At 44.0% G+C, this 21,213-nt stretch overlaps 1 protein-coding gene across 1 annotated transcript in view; it reads right to left on the reverse strand.

The window, feature by feature from the left end:
* Positions 1 to 21,213, reverse strand: part of LOC126160135 (chaoptin-like) — a 153,756-nt gene that overhangs the window by 105,180 nt on the left and 27,363 nt on the right. The window contains exons 2-3 of the mRNA XM_049916887.1: positions 9,271 to 9,415; positions 4,743 to 4,853 (exon numbers count right to left, since the gene is read on the reverse strand). Of these exons, the coding sequence (XP_049772844.1) occupies positions 4,743 to 4,853; positions 9,271 to 9,415 (256 nt within the window). The remainder of the gene's footprint in view (positions 1 to 4,742; positions 4,854 to 9,270; positions 9,416 to 21,213) is intronic.

The raw sequence follows: 21,213 nt of genomic DNA on the forward strand, positions 1-21,213 counted from the left end.
CAAACCCCATCGATTGCCTGCACCTACCTTGGAAACAAACATTCTGCAACTGTTACCATGCACGATTTTACGAGTTGTCCCACCGAAAACGGCTTGCCGCTCGTCGCAATGATGTGAGCGACCCTGCAGCTTGCTCGAACTGCAGATTCAGTAATGTTTTCTCCGCTCTCATTCACCTGAAAATTATACACGCATTACAGAACACGAACTATGTTGCATATTTTGATACTTTCCGTATTACGAAACCGTTTTTAAACTTACGTCTCCTGGTATGTCATTATTAAGCCTGGCTACAAGTTCTCTGCGTGAAACTCCTTCTACCTGATCGTAGTGCGCTGCGTGAAGACGCGTATAATGTCGTTGTATATTGTACCTCTTCGCAGAATTAAATACTTTATGACATACAAGACACTGCCGACGACCATCCCTCTCAATGAATAGAAAGGTACCCTCCAATAGAAGTACAGGGCTCCCGCGGCTAGTCATAGCTGTCATTGAACACGGATTATTGCGTCAGTTGCGGCTGTATGCGGCCAGGGGGTAGTGAGTTTGCTTTCCCCCTCCACGCAGGCTCCGAGCTGCCACAGTGAGCGCTCCGGAGCGCTCCGACTCCCTGGAGCTCGGTTGGAACAGCCTGAATTAGGTGGTAGGTAAGAAGGGGGTCGAGTGCACGTCCAGTTCTCATACAAAATTCGCCAGAATTAAAGAGGCACAAACTGTTCTCCACCCCGGCACCTCGCCTGTTTTCAAAAATAATTGATTCTCCAGTGGCTCTTTCTGAACTGTTGTTTGCATACACTTGGTTGAAAAATAGTGTCATGTATCGGCGTCACTTAGAAGTTTAGTGCAGCATCCATAAAAGTTACTTGGCTTGCCATGATAATGTGTAACTTGCTTTTTCTAGTCCCCTCATACACCGCTGTAATAGCATTTATGTATAGAATAAAAAACAGAGGTTAAAAGCGTCTCTACTTTCGTGCACAAATGGAAAGAAATTCAGTGAGAGAGAACATTTGAGCCTGAAGTATCTGGCAGTAATTAGAGCTGTAAAACAGACAACAGTGTCTTGGAACTAAATTCGTTTCATTGGAAATCTGACAGAACATTTCATATGTTCTATTTGTGATTAGGGTGGGTATGATATTACTTGTATATCCAGTTCTACACTGTCTAACGTGTACTGGAAGACGGTAGGTATGCAGGAGCTATAACGGCGTCTTCCATTACATTTCGGAATTGCAGCAGCTGAAATTAACTCCGTCCCTCGTTATTGTGACTGACAAGAGCCATCCATTTAATGTGAGTTCACGTCTACACATTACCAGTGCGCACCGCAACGTTTATAATCAAAATTGGCGCTTTTATGAACGAGCATGAATATAGGTCTTCGCTCCACGACCGCCGTCATTCGATATTAGCGCGCTGTGTCGAATTCTGCTTCATCTCATGCGCTCTGAACATACATAATGGTTTTACTGCCTTTGGGAAGCCTGTCGAAATACACGCCCTCGATAATTAGGTTTAATTGTCCTCTGGTCCCGATTCTGCTTTACATTTGGGAGCGAATGTACTTTTCTACACCTACATTTCGAAATGCGTAGGAGTTGTAGTGATTGTTAACTGACAAAAAAGGTATTATAAAATGGACGCTTTCTTTAACAATTTCGAGTGTGTAACTACGTGATGATGATGATCCAGGTGTAGATCCAGTCGATGATGTAGTAATTAGAGACTGATTTGGAGTCGTCCAGGGGAAGGATGGAGAAGGAAACCGAGCGTGCCATTTCAAAGGAACCATCCCGGCTTTCACCTTAAGCGGTTCAGGGATATAATGGGAAACTTACATCTGAACAGATGGACAGGGCTTTGTCTCGATGAAGTAGTTGCTCGCCTTACACAAATCTTTACGCTGGGAAATTGGTACATAATAAGTTGGTCGCCTTGGAAAAATCATTGCGGCTGGAAACAGGTACAAAATAAGTGCGTGGGAAAGTGGCTCTCTTAAAGACTCTCAACAGTCATGAATAACTTTTTATTCATCGTTAATGTGAATGTCATGTGACTAGGGCCTCCCGTCGGGTAGACCGTTCGCCGGGTTCAAGTCTTTCGATTTGACGCCACTTCAGCGACTTGCGCGTCGATGAGGATGAAATACGATGATGGTTAGAACAACACAACACCCAGCCCCTGAGCGGAGAAAATCTCCGACCCAGCCGGGAATCGAACCCTGGCCCTTAGGATTGACATTCTGTCACTCTGACCACTCAGCTACCGGGTGCGGATTTCTTCATGGTTTAATATTGCTACTTTGTGTCGCTTTCTTCCAACCCCTATGTGGTGAACTAATGCATTCTGGATAATGTATCTTGTTTTGGAAGCTTTCAACGACTCAGTCAAAGTACTTGCAAATACAGAGTACTGGCCCTTCTCGTTATTAGGTGCGGAAAAAGATATTGAGAGGAACTGAGAAACGCAGCTTATTTCACAAAATAACTACGAACTGTGATGCAACAATGAAAGCAATCATTATCATTACAATATACAAAGGAAAATAAACGCCAGCGCACCCATTCGCCTATTAATTGCACACACACACACACACACACACACACACACACACACACACATTTTTACACCAATTTCCCTTCCCCACAAACACTTACAGAGGGTCGACAAAAATATGGTAACACCAAAACCACAAACATTACCAAGCCTCATACGGAGTAGGAAACCTGATGGTATTCAAAACAGTTTCCAGTCGTCTCGGAATGGGTAAATACAGGTCCTGTATGCTTTTCAAGGAAATATCATACCATACCTCCTGCAAATTAGTGGCAAGTCCAGATAACGGTGATGGGCTTGAACAAAGATCACGCACCCTTCAGGACTTGAATAGCGATCACTCAACCTTCTCTCCAAAGTAGACCACAAAGGCTCAACAATTTTGAGATGACTGCGGTGGCCAAGGGAGACGGATACGAAAAATCATACTGTTGTTCACAAAACCAGTCCTGGACGACGCGAACAGTGAGAACAGGGTCCCAGTTTCGTTGAAACACAAGATCTCCATTGGGGAACGAATATTGTACCTTAGGATGGACCTGATCAGCCAGAATGGTCGCATAATCCTTGGCAATAATGCGGCCTGCGTCCATGTCAGACAACGATGTGGCTGCCCAAGTCGGTACCGAACCCCATCCAAGTGTGTGTCTCTTGAGACGTTCACTCGGTGACAAGTTGAAAACAATTTACAATAAGACTCATATGACCAAATGAATCCATTCATTGCTCCTAAGTCCAAGTTTTATGAATTCGGCACCACGACTTCCGGTTACGGACATTTGCACGACAGATGAGTGCTTTTGGAACTCCAGGTTACCCTCGAATTCCCTGCTTTGGGGGTCTGCTCTTGTTGTTTTGGTGCCGATAAGGTTCGCGAGTGCGACATTCAACTCTGTAGTGACATTTTCAGCTGTCTGTCTCTTATTTCCCCATAATCTTCTGTAATGACCGCCCCTCACGATCATTCAACACACATTTTCGTCCGTATGGTGATTAATGGATAATGTTTTTCCGCTTTCCGTATACGCAGTAAGTTTTCGATACGGTGCCTCTTGTAACACTAAACACATGTGCTACCTTGATTATGGAAGCACCCACCATATGAAAACCAACGATTTGTTCACGCTCATAGTCACTTATCTCCGACATAATACCATCACAACTACACAGAACAGTGTTCGGGCCACGACTAAAACCAGCAACATCTTGAGGACATTGCAGTCTTCCATTTCTTGGTGTGCTTCAACGTTTTTGTCCAACTTCTATGACAGCCACACATCTAAGGCTTTACTATTCCCATACAACCATGGTAGATTCCTTCCCTACAGTAGTGCCAAACAAACGACCACTAATGTTGTGATACAGAATGGGTTTCACAAACATATGAGTAACGAAAGTTGGGGAATATTAATGTTAGTTGTCGTACATTCATTTTAAAGGTAAAATGTGAAAACATATTTTTTTAACACTCTGGGTCAAACATTTTTCTACTTATCATTATATTTTATATAGTCGTCGTTTTCATTCCTTACACTGATTTTACGCATGTGCCTGCACTAGGCTATCCCGTGAAAATCTCAGTTCAGAACGACAGCAACACACATCTTCTTGAACCTCCTTCCATTATTCAAACTGTGTAATCTGCCATTTTTCAACTTACAAGCTTTCCTCCATTAACAAATTGACTATTCCTTAACCCCTTCTTTTAATAAAGTTGTGCTATAAAATTCTCTCGTCCTCCATATGGTCTAATATTTCTTCTTTAATCTAATCTGCCATTTAATCTTAAACCTTCTTTTTCTTGGCCTTTAGCCCGTACCTCCGCGGCATAGGCACGGTACGGTCATTTTTAGGTTTGGTAGACGGTGGCCGGATGACACAGAGACAGAATTTGTGTACCCCAACTGTCAGCTTCTAGTGTAATAACATGTGAAAACGAGCGATGTTACCTTAGTGTTTGCGAATGCTGCAACTTTGGAAGAACATGGATATAATCCCGGTATTCACCTAATGAATGCGGGAAAACCATATCGAGACCTGTCAGCACACCGGTCCTCGTCGTTAACGCGTGGGGCATGTTCGATCCGAGGCGAGCGCGACACCTCGTAATCCGAAATAGGCGTACCGGGCAAAGAAAGAGACACAGGCAGTGGGTCTTTGAGTGTGGCGTATAGAATTACCTGTGAAGATTGAGCCAATCAAGCCCGCTCAGCAGTTGCAGAGCCTCAAAAGGCACCTCGTCCAGCTGATTGTAGCTCAGGTCCAGAGATCTGAGTGTGTCCTTCATCCACCTGCAAACCACACGATTTACAAAGCATGACTAAACAAGTAAAATAAACAAAATATCTAGAAGTTGGTTTCAAAGGCGCTCGTGCACAAAATCGGCATAATTTACTGTAAAAACTAGAATTAAAACAATAGATCATGGATACTGAGTAAAGGAAATTCAGGTCATTACTAACGGAAAAGAAGCAGAATAGTTTATATGAACACATGTGAGAAAGCAGACTATATGTTTACAATAGAGCAGTTAATACTGTTACATTAAAAGCAACTGCTTCAGCAAACACACTTTCCAGAAGCCACTCAAAACACTCAAAAGCAAAAATCTGGAGACTGAGGTGGCCAGGCACAAGGCTTTCCTCGTTCCGTACATCTCCCGAGTGTTGACAAGCAATGGTACTGAGTGGGATGGTACTCCACTATGCATCAGCCACATTACCTACTGTATTGATAAGACAACATCCTTCACTAAAAAAGCAGGGTGTTCTACAGTACCTACATACGTATATCTTCACTAAGGCGTTGCGGGAAAACGAATTGTCCAAGTAATTGGTCGTAATCTAAACCCTGTCCAAGAATGAGGTTAACATTCAACCAATAACCGAGGATTTGACGTGGTGAACATCCGCAACTGAGTAAACCGCTTGACTTGTAATGAAAATTTATTTATTTAACTGCAAGACGAGTTTCAGAGCATTAAAGCTCCATCAGTTGTTAACAATTGTAAAGACAAGAGGCGAAGGCCTGTTATAAAGTCTGTGTGATGAGTTGCGAAAAATGAAAACTTCAAGAAGCTGTCACACTCACCTTATTAAAAACAGTCATACAAGCGTTGCGGACGGGCTAGTCACCGTGAAAAGTCAGGCTCTCGCCCTCGTATGAGCACAACTGAAAACTGCAACGCTTTCAGTAGCCAGAGGCCGGAAGGCAAAGTGCCGTATAAAGAGCAGCCACCACTTACGCTACGAGCAGCCAGTGGAGCGGAGGAAAGAACTGCCAATGATGGAACCGAATACAGAGTGCTTCAGCTCAGCGGCTACGAACTTCCAGAAGAGATGGAATACACCTAGACGTTGCGAAATCTCACAGCATTTCCTGGCGCGGTAGTGACGACGCAAAACAAAAGAAAGGAAGAACGAGAACTGGGCGAGAGAACATGTTTATTATGCTTAGTACAGGAGGAACCAAGAAATAAGAAAAACGCAGACAACACACGTCGTCTAAGAGGGTGTTCGACGTTACGGCCCCGGGATGTGAGGCAGGCTTCACATCTCCGGAGCATGAAAGATCTGACGTTCTCGAAAATACCGGGTGTGCCCCGGACTTCCCCAGCAGCTGACACAATGCGTACGTTCTTGAGCATTGTTAAAGGGGTTTTCCAACAGCAGTCAAAGCCGTTCCATTTACACTAAGCATAAAACCAGGTAAGCGTTTCCGCCCATGAATTACTGTGTGATTTTCCATCGTCTAGATTTACTCTCTCTCTCTCTCTCTCGCTCTCTCTCTCTCTCTCTCTCTCTCTCCTAAAACACACTGTATATGGTTCCAGCACTGGACGTTATTCGCTCCACTTCGTTGGCTGCTCATAGCGTTAGTGTTGTTTACATTTGATGTGTATATGGCACCTTGTCTTCCTGTTTCTCGCTTTTTCTCGCGTTTTGGTTCTCATACCCTTTCACATGGGAAGCCGTGAGCTTGATTATCCATTCTGACTGGACTGACCGGCACGAATGTGTGACGTTTTTAATTGATTTTTTTCTGTGGATTATCTCAATTTTCTTAACTCATTGCATAGACTTTATAGCCAGCCTTCCCTCTTGTCTTTCCAGTTCTTAGCACCTGACGATGGAGCTGTGACGTCCTGCAATCGGTCGTGCATTTAAGTAAAATACAACTGAAGCGGGTTCTTGCTTTACGGACATCCCGTAGTGATTCTCTGTAGTCCACATATGACGATTGTGTACAGGTTTATGACGCCACCTCTACCAAGGAACACCTCATCAGTGAAGTGTATGGACGACAGAAAGCACATAATAGTGCTTGCCCTTTCCAAAAGAAAGTGACCATATCTTTTTCGTCTATGAGAATCCACTTTGGATGGTCTCTGCGAAAGTTTCTGATGGTAAGGATAGTACTGGTTTTCACACAAGATACATAACATCATTCTAACTTCATGCTGGCGAGATACGTGCCTAGAGTTTGTGGTTGGTCAGAATATCACGTAGAGCCAGAGATGGTACTCATACATCTGGCTGCCGCCCTGGTGGTTCACTTTTCTGGAAGCGCACAGGCAAATAGAACCGCCGAAAAATTAGTGAGAAGGTTTCGTAACTTGGTGGCCTTGCTTATTAGCGTAAGTGGACCGGTAAATCCGTGTGGACTATTGACCATTTCCACTTGCTTTATTACAGACTAAAACCATGTCGGCTTGCTCCCGGAATGGATAACAGATCAATGTGATTCGACGTAACTGCAATACAGGCAGTGATATTGTTCATAAATGACATTGAGTGATACCACGTATCAGTATTATTGGCTCTGTCGCAGACTCACCGTCCATTTCCGGGTACACGAGCATGTTGCTGTAAACTTTCTTGTTCCTTTTCCTGACGGGTATGACCTGAAGTTTGTCTCCTTTCTTAATACTTGCTTAGCGCTCATTGCTTCACTAGTGTAGACTGTGTGACCTGCTGCAACCTTATTTATTTTTTGCTTTTATTTTATAGAATTTTTATGTTGTTCACAAACTGCTACACGCTAATTAAGGCCACAGAAGTGTGGTCTTTCCCACATGAATTTCTGACCAAAACGTGGTTGTGGTAGCTGTAGCCCATTGTTTTTGTTAATCATTCCTTTTGCGTGTTTGTGAAGATACTTCTGTAATAACTTTCTTTCCCTAACAAATATTTCTTTATATCTAACCGAGAAATGAAATACCAATCTTCAAAAATTAGCATTAATTTTTTTAATATAATAAAATATTTTCTTAAAGTTTTCATCCTCTACAATACAGTAGCCCTCGGGGGCTGAAGTTTGAAAAACGCTGAAACACATTTTTTTTTTTAAATTTATAACCGAGAAGTCGGATACGAATTGTCACAGATGTGGCCTTATAAATCATTTAATAGTTCTTTGTTAATTATTTATTTAAAGCAGTGAACCCACTATTTTACCCCCTTAATAGTTGAATTTCGAAAAAAAGCAGAAAAACGTATTTTTTTATTTTATGACTGAGAAATCAGAGAAATACCACTTTTAGTAGCCCTAGTATCTAAATTCCCTTAATAGGAACACATTTTAAAAAAGGGTTCCAGCCCGTATTTCGCTCCCTTAGGAGTGCAGTTTCGGACAATCCCATCTTAAACGATGCCTACAGTACAACATCCACACGCTCTCCAAACTTCAGGTTTCTGTCCTTGGCGGTTTGGGCTGGGCGAAGATTATTCAGTGAATAAGTATGACCATATTTAACTACCTTAGGATTGAATTTCCAAAAACACGTGTCTTTTCATCTCTAACCGAAAATCCACAACCAGTTTTCAATTACATGGCTTTAAAAATGCTTTCTCAATTTGATATTTTCATAAAACGTGTCCTTGCTTTCCCCTCCCCCCCAACCCCACTGCTTTACCCTCTTAGTGGTTGATTGTCGAAGAACAGTGACATGTGTGTGTGTTTTATTTCTAATACAGAAGCGAAACACCAATTGTCATAGATTTAGCTTCAACAATGCTTTCGCAATGAAAAATTTCCATAAAACTTCCATCTTCTGTTTTACTCCATAGGGGATGAATATCCGAAAACAGTGAAACACGAATTTTTTCATTCGTAACTGAGGACCAAATTTAAATTTTCATACACTTAGTTTTAAAAATGCCTTCATAATAAAATATTTTCATAACAAATCCTATCCCCTATTTTACCCGATAAGAAGTTCAGTTTCTAAAAACATTGAAACACGCATTTTTTATTTGTAATCGATAAGTCAAATAGCAATGTTCATAGACGTAGCTTTAAAAATACTTTGGCAGTTTAATGATAAGCTTTCACCCACTATTTCGCCCCTGTTGGTTAAACTTCCAAAAATGCTGAAACACGTATTTCTTCATTTCTGACTGAGAAATCAAACACCAATTTTCGTAGGACTATCTTCAAAACTGGCTTAATTTTCCAAAAAAGAAAAAAAATCCTCGTCCCGTATAAAATCCCGTTATGGTTGGAATTTCGAAAAATCCTTTCTTAAACGACGCCTGCAGTAAAAGATCCGTACCTTATCCGAATTTCAAGTTTTAATTCTTGGCGGCTTGGACTGGGCGATGATGGGTCAGTCAATCAGTCAGGGCATTGACTTATACATAGAGATAAACCTCTATGCTTGTCGTACAGTGGAGTTACATGTGTCGCTACCGTGAACGTATTACTCACGCGAAGGCCCTTGGTGCGACGTACTGGATGCGGTTGCTCATGAGGCGCAGGGATTCGATGTGCACCTCCAGAGAGTCGGCCTCGACCGCTTCGAGGCCCGAGTTGACAACGTCCATGTGCTCCACCACGCTGCCGCTCGGAAGACCTGTAACACAAGTAGGACGGCAACGTGAAGAGATTTCGTATTACGTCACACCACAAATGTTGAAATGCGTGTGAAATCTTATTGGACTTAACTGCTAAGGTCATCAGTCCCTAAGCTTACACACTACTTAACCTAAATTATCCTAAGGACAAACACACACACCCAAGCCCAGCGGACGTCTCGAACCTCCGCCGGGACCAGCCGCGCAGTCCATGACTGCAGCGCCTGAGACCGCTCGGCTAATCCCGTGCGGCGTTACACCACAGAAAGTGGCTGTCGAAGAAGAACGTAAGAAAAATGTTCGCTTAAGTTTTCTCTACAAACCCGTTGTATATAAGCTGTTTTGAATGCGCGTTTCCCAGTTCAAAAGAGCCTTTTTTTGTAGTCGAATGATCTGGAACGAGGTCCATCCAGCCCAGACAGGCAGATTGAGAAGCTGCTATATGTAACGTACGCCACCGAAGTGGTGCAAAATCTAGGGGCTTGGAACAGGCTTTGATCCACACGAATTATTATTATTATTACTCTGATTTGTTGTGCCCAATGAAGGAGCATATTTTTCACTTTCTTTCCATTTCTTTTCTTCTTGTCTTCCCAGTATCTTTTCATTCGTTAAACGAGCATCTTTTTACAATGTTGCACGAATTTGGAATTTTGTCAGTTAAGCTTCTTAGCAAGACTCTGTATTTGAATTAGGTTGCTAAATTTCGTTTTATCGTCAGTAATTTCTATGTTAATTTCAATTTCTCCCAGGTTTTCGTTTACTTCACTTGACCACTTAATGCGGTTCTTCAAATTGTCATTCAATAAAGGTATTCCACATTTCCTATTAGAAACCTGTTGCAAATGAGACATAGTAAATAAAGTTTAGATGAGGAATGTATGTCCGGAAATGCATCGTACGCATGTAAAATCTTTTAGATCAGATCACTCTCAAATATTGTGCATCACATTACCCACGGTGGAGAATATGAACTTTGACTTGTGTGCTGTACAGAATCCCACGACTTGGGCAATGTTTCGAGTGTTTGCCAACGTGTTCTCTTGTACGTGACGAATGACGTCCCCTTCAAAATAGGCAGTGTGGCTCATCCGTGGAGCACCAAGATTAATCCACATAGTTGTGAACGTACCAGTTTCTCCCAGTCATTGTTTCTGTCGGACGAAAATGGTGCGTGGTGTCATGATTACAGCAGAGCCCGACGACTGCTCCCTCTTCTCAGTTTGTGTGCGTACCGTAAAGCGGCACATCTGAAAGTGATCCAATTTTCAAACATATCTTACGAGAGCGTACTGAAAATAAATGCCTCCGAATTTTTTTATCTGTAACGTCTAAAGGCTTTTTAAAATAAAAAATCTCTACTAACATTTCTCGGCTTTATTCTTCGTAGCTACGTATTTATTTTTCATGATACTCACCCTGGCGACGAACACATTTTTCCCAACGAGAGACCAGTGTGTTGATACCGTCACTGTAGGCAGTTGATTTTGTTGACGGGGCCACAAAATCACCACTGTTTGCACCCCTTGATCTCAATCACATGTATTCTTTAAGTTTTGGAAACAAATGAAAATCGGATGGGACCAATTCAGGATTGTGTGGAAAGTGGTCGATGACAGTCAAACCAAGGCGTCAGACGAGCAGGGTAACCGCGCGGGCGCGGTCTATGGCGTCTTGTCACGGTCCGTGCGGCTCCCCCCCCCCCCACCCCACCCCCCGGCGGAGGTTCGACTCCTCCCTCGGGCAAGGGTGTGTGTGTCGTCCTTACCGTAAGTTAGTTTAAGTTGGATTAAGTAGTGTGTAAGCTTAGGGACCGATGCCCTCAGCAGTTTGGTCCCATAGGGCCTTACCAGATATTAAAAAAAAAAAAAAAAAAAAAAAAAGGCGTCGGATTTTTGCAGAGGTCGCAGCGTCGTGTGTGATCTGACATTGTCATGCTGAATTACAGGGTCCTCCATATGCAGACGAACTCCTCGAATGTGTGATTTCTGCTTCTGAGGGTTTTCTCACATACCGACATAAATATTTCAACGCACTGTTTTTCTCAGCCAATTTCGGTTGAAAAAATGCATCATTTCTAGTGAGAAATTATGGGATATTCGCACTTCAGCCCCTACAGTTACATGAAGTTCCAATAGGTGGCGATGCTAAATGTAACCTTCAGAATGGCGTCTGTAATGGAGGTGTGTTTCAAGCAGAGAACAGTCATTTTTCTTCTTTCGGCAGAAGTAAAAAGCTCCGCAAATATTCATAGGCGCTTGCAGAATATCTAAGGACACTTAACAGTGAACGCAAGGAAGGTGAATCATTCGCAGTGGGCGAGGCGTCTGCTATCACAAGGTGGCCACCGAGTGAGATCACAGATGTTTTCTTTGTTTGCTAAAAGAAATTATTTAAGAGGAAATAGTGTCAAATTTAAAGTTTTTTTGTTTTGCATACTTGCTGTAGTGTCCGTTCTTGTCACACAACAGAATATTAGCGTCCCAGCTGCGCTCGTTCTTGAAAAAACTTATTCTTTAGCTGAAGTCCAGATAATCGCTACGTAACCTGAAATTTTGCGTGACATAAACACAAAAATTGTATTCAAGTTTTCTTGATAGTTCAAAAGTCGTTTAAAAAAGACTACTACTAGTTTCATCAGTGTCTATTGTCACAATAAAAGTGTAATTTAATGTTTCTAAACCGTATTTAAAATGTTCAAATGGCTGTGAAATCTTACGGGACTTAACTGCTAACGTCATCAGTCCCTAAGCTTACACGCTAGTTAACCTAAATTATCGTAAGGACAAACAATCACACCCATGCCCGATGGAGGACACGAACCTCCGCCGGGACGAGCCGCACCGTCCATGACTGCAGCGCCTTCGACTAAATCGTATTTAACTAACACATTTCGTATTGTTTACTAGTTAGATAGACGCGACCTAGGCCTAAATTTTCCGAGTTATAAACGTTTAAAAACCTGACCAAACACGCCTGATAACGTAAATTCTCTAAAAGTATATTAATTACAAATTGATTCTTCCATCATTGTATCTCTAAATCGGTACAAAAAAAAAAAAAAACACCACACATAAGACATTTGTGTCGTTTTTTATGTTGTTTACACACAGCCAATCTTGCATCCTTGACAATTTTAAAACATTCCTTAAACTTCATTATTCTTTCGAAACTGCTCATGAGTGAGAAATGTGGGAGCTGTTATAGGGTAGTGAGTAGAGGGATTTGTTGCCCGTCTTGTAGGAAATATTTTCACTGTGGAGGATGCAGTGGGGAGAATGTTGGGAGAATACAAATAGCTCTCTTCTGGAACTGCAGAGTATGTAGTAGGAACATTCTGATTGGGGAACAGGAAAGGAAAATCTGTGCCCTCCAGGCACAGTTGGAGGAAGCAAGGAAGAAACTCATAAGGATCGAGGGAGATTGGGTGGAGGAGGTTGGCTGGAAACTGGCAGCTGGTAGGAGGATAAGAAGAAACAGAACCCGATCTGACAGTTTTACCATCAGCATAAGAAACAACACTGCCAGAGTTAAGTGGAGAAGAGCCTCAGGTAGAACGAGGAGCACGTAATGTGCGGCACACTTGAACCGAGGCCAAGACGCCTAGGAGTGTACAAAGTGTTAGGAAGAAGAAAGTACTGCTGCTAGGTAGTAGACATGGGCTGGAAACATTCCCAGGGCTGTGGCTAAGCCATATCTCCGCAGTATCCTTTCTTTCAGGAGTGCTGGTTCTGCAAGGTTCGAAGGAGAGCTTCTGTAAAGTTTGGAAGGTAGGAGACGAGATACTGGCAGAAGTAAAGCTGTGAGGACCGGGCGTGAGTCGTACTTCTGTAGCTCAGATGGTAGACCACTTGCCCGCGAAACGCAAAGGTCCCGGTTTCGAGTCTCGGTCGGGCACATAGTTTTAATCTGCCACGAAGTTTCATATCAGCGCACACTCCGCTGCAGAGTGAAAATCTCATTCTGGAAACATTCCCCAGGCTGTGGCTAAGCCATGTCTCCGCAGTATCCTTTCTTCCAGGAGTGCTAGTTCTGCAAGGTACGCAGGAGAGCTTCTGTAAAGTCTGGAAGGTAGGAGACGAGATACTGGCAGCAGTAAAGCTGTTAGGACCGGGCGTGAGACGTGCTTCGGTAGCTCAGATGGAAGAGCACTTGCCCGCGAAAGGCAAAGGTCCCGAGTTCGAGTCTCGGTCGGGCACACAGTTTTGATCTGCCAGGAAGTTTCATATCAGCGCACACTCGGCTGCAGAGTGAAAATCTCATTCTGGAAACATTCCCCAGGCTGTGGCTAAGCCATGTCTCCGCAGTATCCTTTCTTTCAGGAGTGCCAGTTCTGCAAGGTACGCAGGAGAGCTTCTGTAAAGTTTGGAAGGTAGGAGACGAGATACTGGCAGAAGTAAAGCTGTGAGGACCGGGCGTGAGTCGTACTTCTGTAGCTCAGATGGTAGACCACTTGCCCGCGAAACGCAAAGGTCCCGGTTTCGAGTCTCGGTCGGGCACACAGTTTTAATCTGCCACGAAGTTTCATATCAGCGCACACTCCGCTGCAGAGTGAAAATCTCATTCTGGAAACATTCCCCAGGCTGTGGCTAAGCCATGTCTCCGCAGTATTCTTTCTTTCAGGAGTGCTAGTTCTGCAAGGTACACAGGAGAGCTTCTGTAAAGTCTGGAAGGTAGGAGACGAGATACTGGCAGCAGTAAAGCTGTTAGGACCGGGCGTGAGACGTGCTTCGGTAGCTCAGATGGTAGAGCACTTGCCCGCGAAAGGCAAAGGTCCCGAGTTCGAGTCTCGGTCGGGCACACAGTTTCAATCTGCCAGGAAGTTTCATATCAGCGCACACTCCGGTGCCGAGTGAAAATCTCTTTCTGGAATAATAATGATTATTATAAAACATTCCACATAACACCTTCACTTTATGTTTTTTTCCTTCTTTTTTTCCTTTCTAGAAATACTTACCCCCAAGCTATGCATAGCACAATACTAACACCTGTTCCTCTCTCTGAGCTTAACATCTCACTCATTATGGAGGGAAGCTGGCTCAGTTCTTCAGGATAGCAAATGGGAATTTGCGGTACAGAAAATGGCCCCGAGAGCACCAGTGTGTTTTTGTGTGCGCGCGCGCGCGCGTGTGTGTGTGTGTGTAGTGAGCGAAGTGATATGAGACAATGTGTGTATAGTGTTTGCAGTAACTGATAGTGAGATATGAGTGGCATTACATTATTTAATAAGTTATTTGTAAAAAAAGTATTGTATTCCAGGAGTAAATCTAATCTAAATAGAAGTCTGTAAATATATGTGTATACGAATTAGCTTATTTTAAATTTATCTACATTTGTAATTTCTTTGACATGTCCTATATCTTTCTAAAAAGTGATCAACAGATGAATAAAGCTAATACTACTACTAACAAGGTTGTGGAAACCTGTCCGAGCTTCCTCATGTCGGGCGGCAGCGCACAGCTGTGACTCATGCAATATTGGAACGTGCGGATAGCCTCATTCGAAGTGATGCAAGCGAACTTCTCCTTCTCCATGACAACCCATAGCGTCATACAAGCCTGCGCATCTGAGAGGAGCTCACAAAACTTCATTGGACTGTTCTTCCTCATCCATCCTACAGGCCACATCTGTCACCTTCCGACATCCACCTGTTTGGCCCAGAGAAGGCCGCACTCCGCTGGAAGCAGAACGTGGACTCATACAGCAAGACGTTGGCTCCAGCGTCGAGCAGTGGAGTGATACCATCCGGGCGTATAGGTAATCCCAATAAGGTGGCTGGCTCTGAGCACTATGGGACTCAACTGCTGAGGTTATTAGTCCCCTAGAACTTACAACTAGGTAAACCTAACTAACCTAAGGACATCACAAACATCCATGCCCGAGGCAGGATTCGAACCTGCGACCGTAGCGGTCTTGCGGTTCCAGACTGCAGCGCCTTTAACCGCACGGCCACTTCGGCCGGCTAATAAGGTGGAGTAAGGCCGTCGTATTGAAAGGAAATTACGTTGGAAAATAGGGTTTTGTAGCCAAAAGAGTGGGGAATAGTACGGTATATTGGAATCCTGAATAAAACAAAGGTGCATTCAGAAAAACAAAAATGTGTAGCCTTACTTATTGATCGCCCCTTGTAGTTAAGTTACACATTGCCATGTTGTACGCTATAAATCAGAGCCCTTTAGCAGCCGAGAGTTGCAACTTGCGTCAGTGATGCAGGAAATTAGTATGAGTATTATGCATGATATGCAATGTCTCACCCATTATTGAGAACGGAATAAAAAATTCAGAGGTATGCCCTCGTACATCCAAACGGTACGTTTTCAGGAGTGAATCACTTATCAAAACTTTGTTTATGAAATCCTCTCCACAACTTCTATAACTGACCGTTATAGGTCAAATAGGTGATTGTCACATAGGTGACAAACTGTAATCGCCGTTTGCTGACGGTATTTGTGAATTTTGCTGTAACCTGATAGATCGCGTGTAATTTCTGTATCATTCGATTTATTTTGATCCTCAGTAATTTTTCGGAGTTTCCCTTTTCTGTCTTTGAACGATTCTGTCTTGGATCTGCCATAGATTATCAAGGAATAAGATGATTATAGTAATATTGTTACAATTTTTCCTTTTGTGGTACAGATGTTTCTTGTATCTGATGCAGATGACTTCCTATGCTCTTTGTAGTTTTGCAGTTCTTTTCTTGTAAGCTTCCCGACTTAGGACTACTTGTTTAATAATTTGCCCTTGCCATATGGGTTAGACTACTTGGAAGATTCTGCCCTTCAGTGTAAATGGTCAGCGACGTGACTAATGGATGATCGTTGAAGCTCGTTCTGGTCCCTTCCATGTAGTGCTGCTTCTCACTTTAAATATTATCGTTGGAAAATCATGGTTTGCTCACAGCTGTATTGTCACTACATTAAACAACCAGTTTCACAACCCACCCGGTCTGAAGAAAATCCGCAAATGAGCATTATACCAGAATATCAGAGGTTGAAAATACCGCTGCACTCGTAAGGTTATTTCATTTAGAACACAACCGGTTTCGGGCTTTTATAGGCCCATCTTCAGGTGTTCGCGCTGTGACTCCGAGCGCCTCGGTGGACTAGTATAGGACGTCCTGTGTTACAGGACCGCGTCCTGTACTAGTCCACCGCTGCGCTCAGGGTCACCGCACGAACTAATAACATCTGACGATGGGCCGATAAGAGCCCGAAACCAGTCGTGTTCGAAATACAAGAACCTTACAACTGTGGCGATATTTTCAACCTCTGGCAACCAGTTTGCCATACACGGACCATCCTCAGGTATCCTCACATCACAAAAAATACAAAAAATAAGATGCAAAAAGTCGTAATACACTATTCACCATTCATAAGCTACTGAATACTTATAATGTGACATCATATTCAGATATATAGACATACCATTACTATTAGGAAGTATCATGTCATAAACAATAAGTTCTTCCATAGGCAAGAATCGAGGACGCGGGTAATTGACGGCAACTGCTGGTTGTAAGAGTGGATCGACAGGATCCACTGAAATGTGGCTTCAGTGTTAAATCATAAGAACCTGTGAACAGCCATAGCATCCAGAACGACCGTCCTATAAACATAACTCTCCCTTCATGGTGAAACATGGTGCAGGTCTTAGCATGTGCGTAGAACACGACTATTGATTTTCGAATCAAGGTGAAACTTCGCCTAGTCTGACGAGTCACGGAACTCACTGGCGCACTCAAACGACAGGTTACGAATACTCAGAAAATCTCATTACTTGATTCATCCCCCTTGCTATAACGGACTGCCCAGAAATGTGGTGGACGTATTCTGGTATTGAGTAGGTTTACTTGGGATGAAACTGAATCATCTGTACCCTGCTCTCGCCTCTTGCTAGTGAAAGACAATAGAGTCTAATATCTGATGTTGTGCATCCGTAGGTTAATGGTGGTGTTCGTGCCTAAAATTTGAAACACTAAATAGCAATGTCGTCAGCCTCGTTCTCATTATAACGTGATGAGCAATCAAAGTTGTTAAAATTAAAAAAATATATTAAGATACTAACCCAACCATTCAAATTCTGCGCTGACATTCACCACTACCGCTGATCTGAATTGGCTTCCTCACCTTCGTCAGCTTAAGCTGAAGTTTGGCAGCACCTCAATGCCCTCCGCTGCCTGAGCAGCACCAACTAGGGTGCAGATCGCTCTACGCTGCTGCAGCTACACAGAGCCCTTGCTCAATTCCGCCTTGACTATGGGACTCTGATTTATGGTTCGGCGGCGCCCTCAGTGTAGCGTTTTACTCGACCAAGTGCACCACTGTGGCGTTCGACTAGCGACGGGAGCTTTTAGGACGAGTCCGGTGACCAGCGTCCTTGCGGAGGCTGGAGTTCGTCCACTGCAGGTCATTTACGTTGCAGGCGTTCGTAGTTCTCCTGCACATGAAAATTACCGTCTCCTTTTCCGACCCACGGTGGTTCATCTTCCGCATCGGCGGCCGAGGTCAGGGCCCACAATTTCAGTTCGCGTCCGATCCCAACGGCAGTTCTTGCCTTTGCCAACTATACTCGTGGTCCAATCGTGTACACCTCCATGGTGTACAACTAGGCCGCGGCTTCGCCTGGACCTTTCACATGGCCAAAAGGACTCAGTTCACTCTGCGGCACTCCGCTGTCACTTCATCTCGATTTTTGACATGTTCCGAGGCCATGAAGAGGTTTACGCCGATGGCTCGATGGCTGATGGTCACGTTGGCTTCGCGTATGTTCGTGGAAGACATATTGAACAGCATTCCTTGCCGATGGCTTCAGTGTTTTCATTGCGGAGCTGGTGGCTGTATCTTGTGCTCAAGGGCACTTCAGTTCATACCTTGGGGAGTCGTTTCTTCTGTGTACTGACTCCTTCAGCAGCCTACATGCTATCGACCAGTGCTAACGTCGTCATCCTATGGTAACGACCATCCAGGAGTCCACCTATGCCCTGGAAAGGTCCGGCGGTTCAGTAGTGTTTGTGTGGACCCCAGGACTCTTCGGAATCCCAGGCAACGAACTTGCTGACAGGCTGACCAAACAGGCTACACGGAAGCCGCTTATGCAGATCGGCGTTCCATTAACTGACCTGCTTTCGTTTTTACATCGTCAAGTGTTTCGACTTTGGGAAACGGAATGGCATAGTCTCAGTACGCACAACAAACAGCGTGCCATTAAGGAGACTACTAATATGTGTCAGTCCTCCATGCGGGCCTCTCGCTTGGACTCTGTGGTACTCTGCCGGCCCCGCATTGGCCACGCTTGAGCGACCCACGGCTACCTCCTGCGCCGTGAAAACCCGCCCGGTTGACAGTGTCCCAAATTCTGGTGCAGTGTCCCACTTCGACTGCCCTGCGACGAAATCTTCGGTTACCGGAGTCGTTGCTGCTAATTTTATCTGACAATGCCTCATCGGCTAATTTAGTTTACCGTTTTATTTGTGAGTTTGGGTTTTATCACTTGATCTAAATTTTGCGCATGTCCTTTGTCCCTGTGTGTCCTCTATCCTAGTGCTCTCGGGGTGGACGTTTTAATGTGTTGCAGAGTGGTTGGCTTCTCCTTTTTATTCTCATGGTCAGCCAGCCATGGTATTCTGTTCTGTCATTTTAATTTCTACCTGTTTCTTGCGTTTCTGTGATTTTCTTCTCCCCTTTGTTGCTCTTACGTCGCTCTTGTGGTTTTTCCTTCCTCTCCATTTTGTGTTGCCAGTCTTGCTTGTTTTATTCTGACCCTTGTGGCACTGTTTTATTCGGAACAAGGGACTGATGACCTAGCTGCTTGGTCCCTTCCCCCATCTTTTAAACCAACCAACGAAATCAAAGAAGACTAACAGGTGATATCGCTCGTATACAAAGAAGTGCGGCACTAATGGTCACAAGTCTGACTCACAGGACTGTGTCACCGAAATCTTGAAAAACTGAATTGTCAGACCTTCAACAACGATGCAAATTATATTCAGATAGCCTACTTTTATAGTTGCTTGAACGGTGATAAGTCTGTCCTCTAGAGATATTCTTCCGCGAGCACTATCGCAGAGAAAAATGAAGACAATATTAGCCTGGTCTCCGTACGCACAGGCGTACTGAAGCAGCCAGAGTGGAACATGAAGAAGTTCTAACATGTGACAACATGCTGAGTATTCTCAGTCATCAGCTTCAAAGCTGTTTGTAGAGTATTTATGTAGATGCACATGCAGACACTACCATCTGTGTGGTAGTTTACCGCGAGCCGTGTCCATCCCCGGTAGCTGAGTGGTCAACGCGAAAATGTCAGTCCTATGGGCCCGGGTTCGATTCTCGGCCGGGTCGAAGATTTTCTCCGCTCAGGGACTGGGTGCTGTATTGTCCTGATCATCATCATTTCATCCCCATCGACGCGCAAGTTCCGAAGTAGCGTCAAATCGAAAGACTGGCGGACCGTCTACCCGACTGGAGGCGCTAATCACAAGACATTTACATTTATTTTACCGCGAGCCGTAGCGTTTCCTCGGCAAACTTCATTCGGATCCCAGTCAAGTAACTCGTAACCCTCGATCCAAATACGTCAAGGTACCCACCACAGCACCGTCTCCTTCGCTTTCCTTTTTGGTGGAAGATGGTATCAAGCACTATACGAGCTATGCTATCTGTTGGATACATTTTCGCAATAGCCTTCAGGTTACTAAGAGACTCGGAACGAGTGGCTTCTTGATCGACCACAGCCCTGCTTAGTACCCCAGCATCCAGCAGGCGACCTTTCACACAATGCCACTCCATCGCTCACGAAGGTTTGAGTAATTCTCCGAGGACACACGCGATCGCCAGGTCACCTGGCATCTAACTAACGTATGATACCTGGCAAGACAACGAGCCATGCATCCTCTCGCCCGCATCTCGTGGTCGTGCGGTAGCGTTCTCGCTTCCCACTCCCGGGTTCGATTCCCGGCGGGGTCAGGGATTTTCTCTGCCTCGTGATGGCTGGGTGTTGTGTGCTGTCCTTAGGTTAGTTAGGTTTAAGTAGTTCTAAGTTCTAGGGGACTTATGACCACAGCAGTTGAGTCCCATAGTGCTCAGAGCCATTTGCATCCTCTTCCGATCAGTCTCCAAGTGTTGTTGGCTGCTGTACTGTGCTGTTATCCAAAAGAATGGCTCACCGGCGCATTCGATGTTACCTGTATTTTAGATATGTGCTTCTGATCCAGTTAATCATGAGTATTTATACACCCGTTGGTAGTTATTGCCGACACTGCAGTCTTATCCCAAACTTCAACAACAGGATCACACTCAGTTCCTCAATAATGGCTTGCAACTTAACATGAAAATTTCTTTTCTATCCAATCCATGATTCAGTTTTTTTTTACTGTTTTGAACATAGTTGTCGAACGTTTCACTTCACTTAAGACAAACAGGAAGTAGAACAGGGAACTCCAGATGTAACATGAGGAAGCGCCAATTTTAGGAATTTATAATTTTGAACAGTTCAGATATGGATGCTGGATAAATATTTACTATTGACTAGATGTAAGGCAGGTCCTAAGCGGAAAGTCTGACACTTCCTCACCGACTCAGCCAAAATTATGTCCACTGGACGATTTTAGCATAGCAGTATCTACTTCGGTCACATAAAGTATACCATCTTCCATCAAATTAAACTGATTCAACTCTGCAAGGTGTGACATAATCACAACAAAGTTTTCAACAATCCAGGACTTGGTTCATGAACCACGGACACCGCAATTGAGGTGACCCCAGCCCAAACATGTTGTTGCCAGAAGGTTCTTTCTAGTCAC

Source organism: Schistocerca cancellata, chromosome 2, assembly GCF_023864275.1.
Source record: "Schistocerca cancellata isolate TAMUIC-IGC-003103 chromosome 2, iqSchCanc2.1, whole genome shotgun sequence".
Taxonomy (NCBI): Eukaryota; Metazoa; Arthropoda; class Insecta; order Orthoptera; family Acrididae; genus Schistocerca; species Schistocerca cancellata.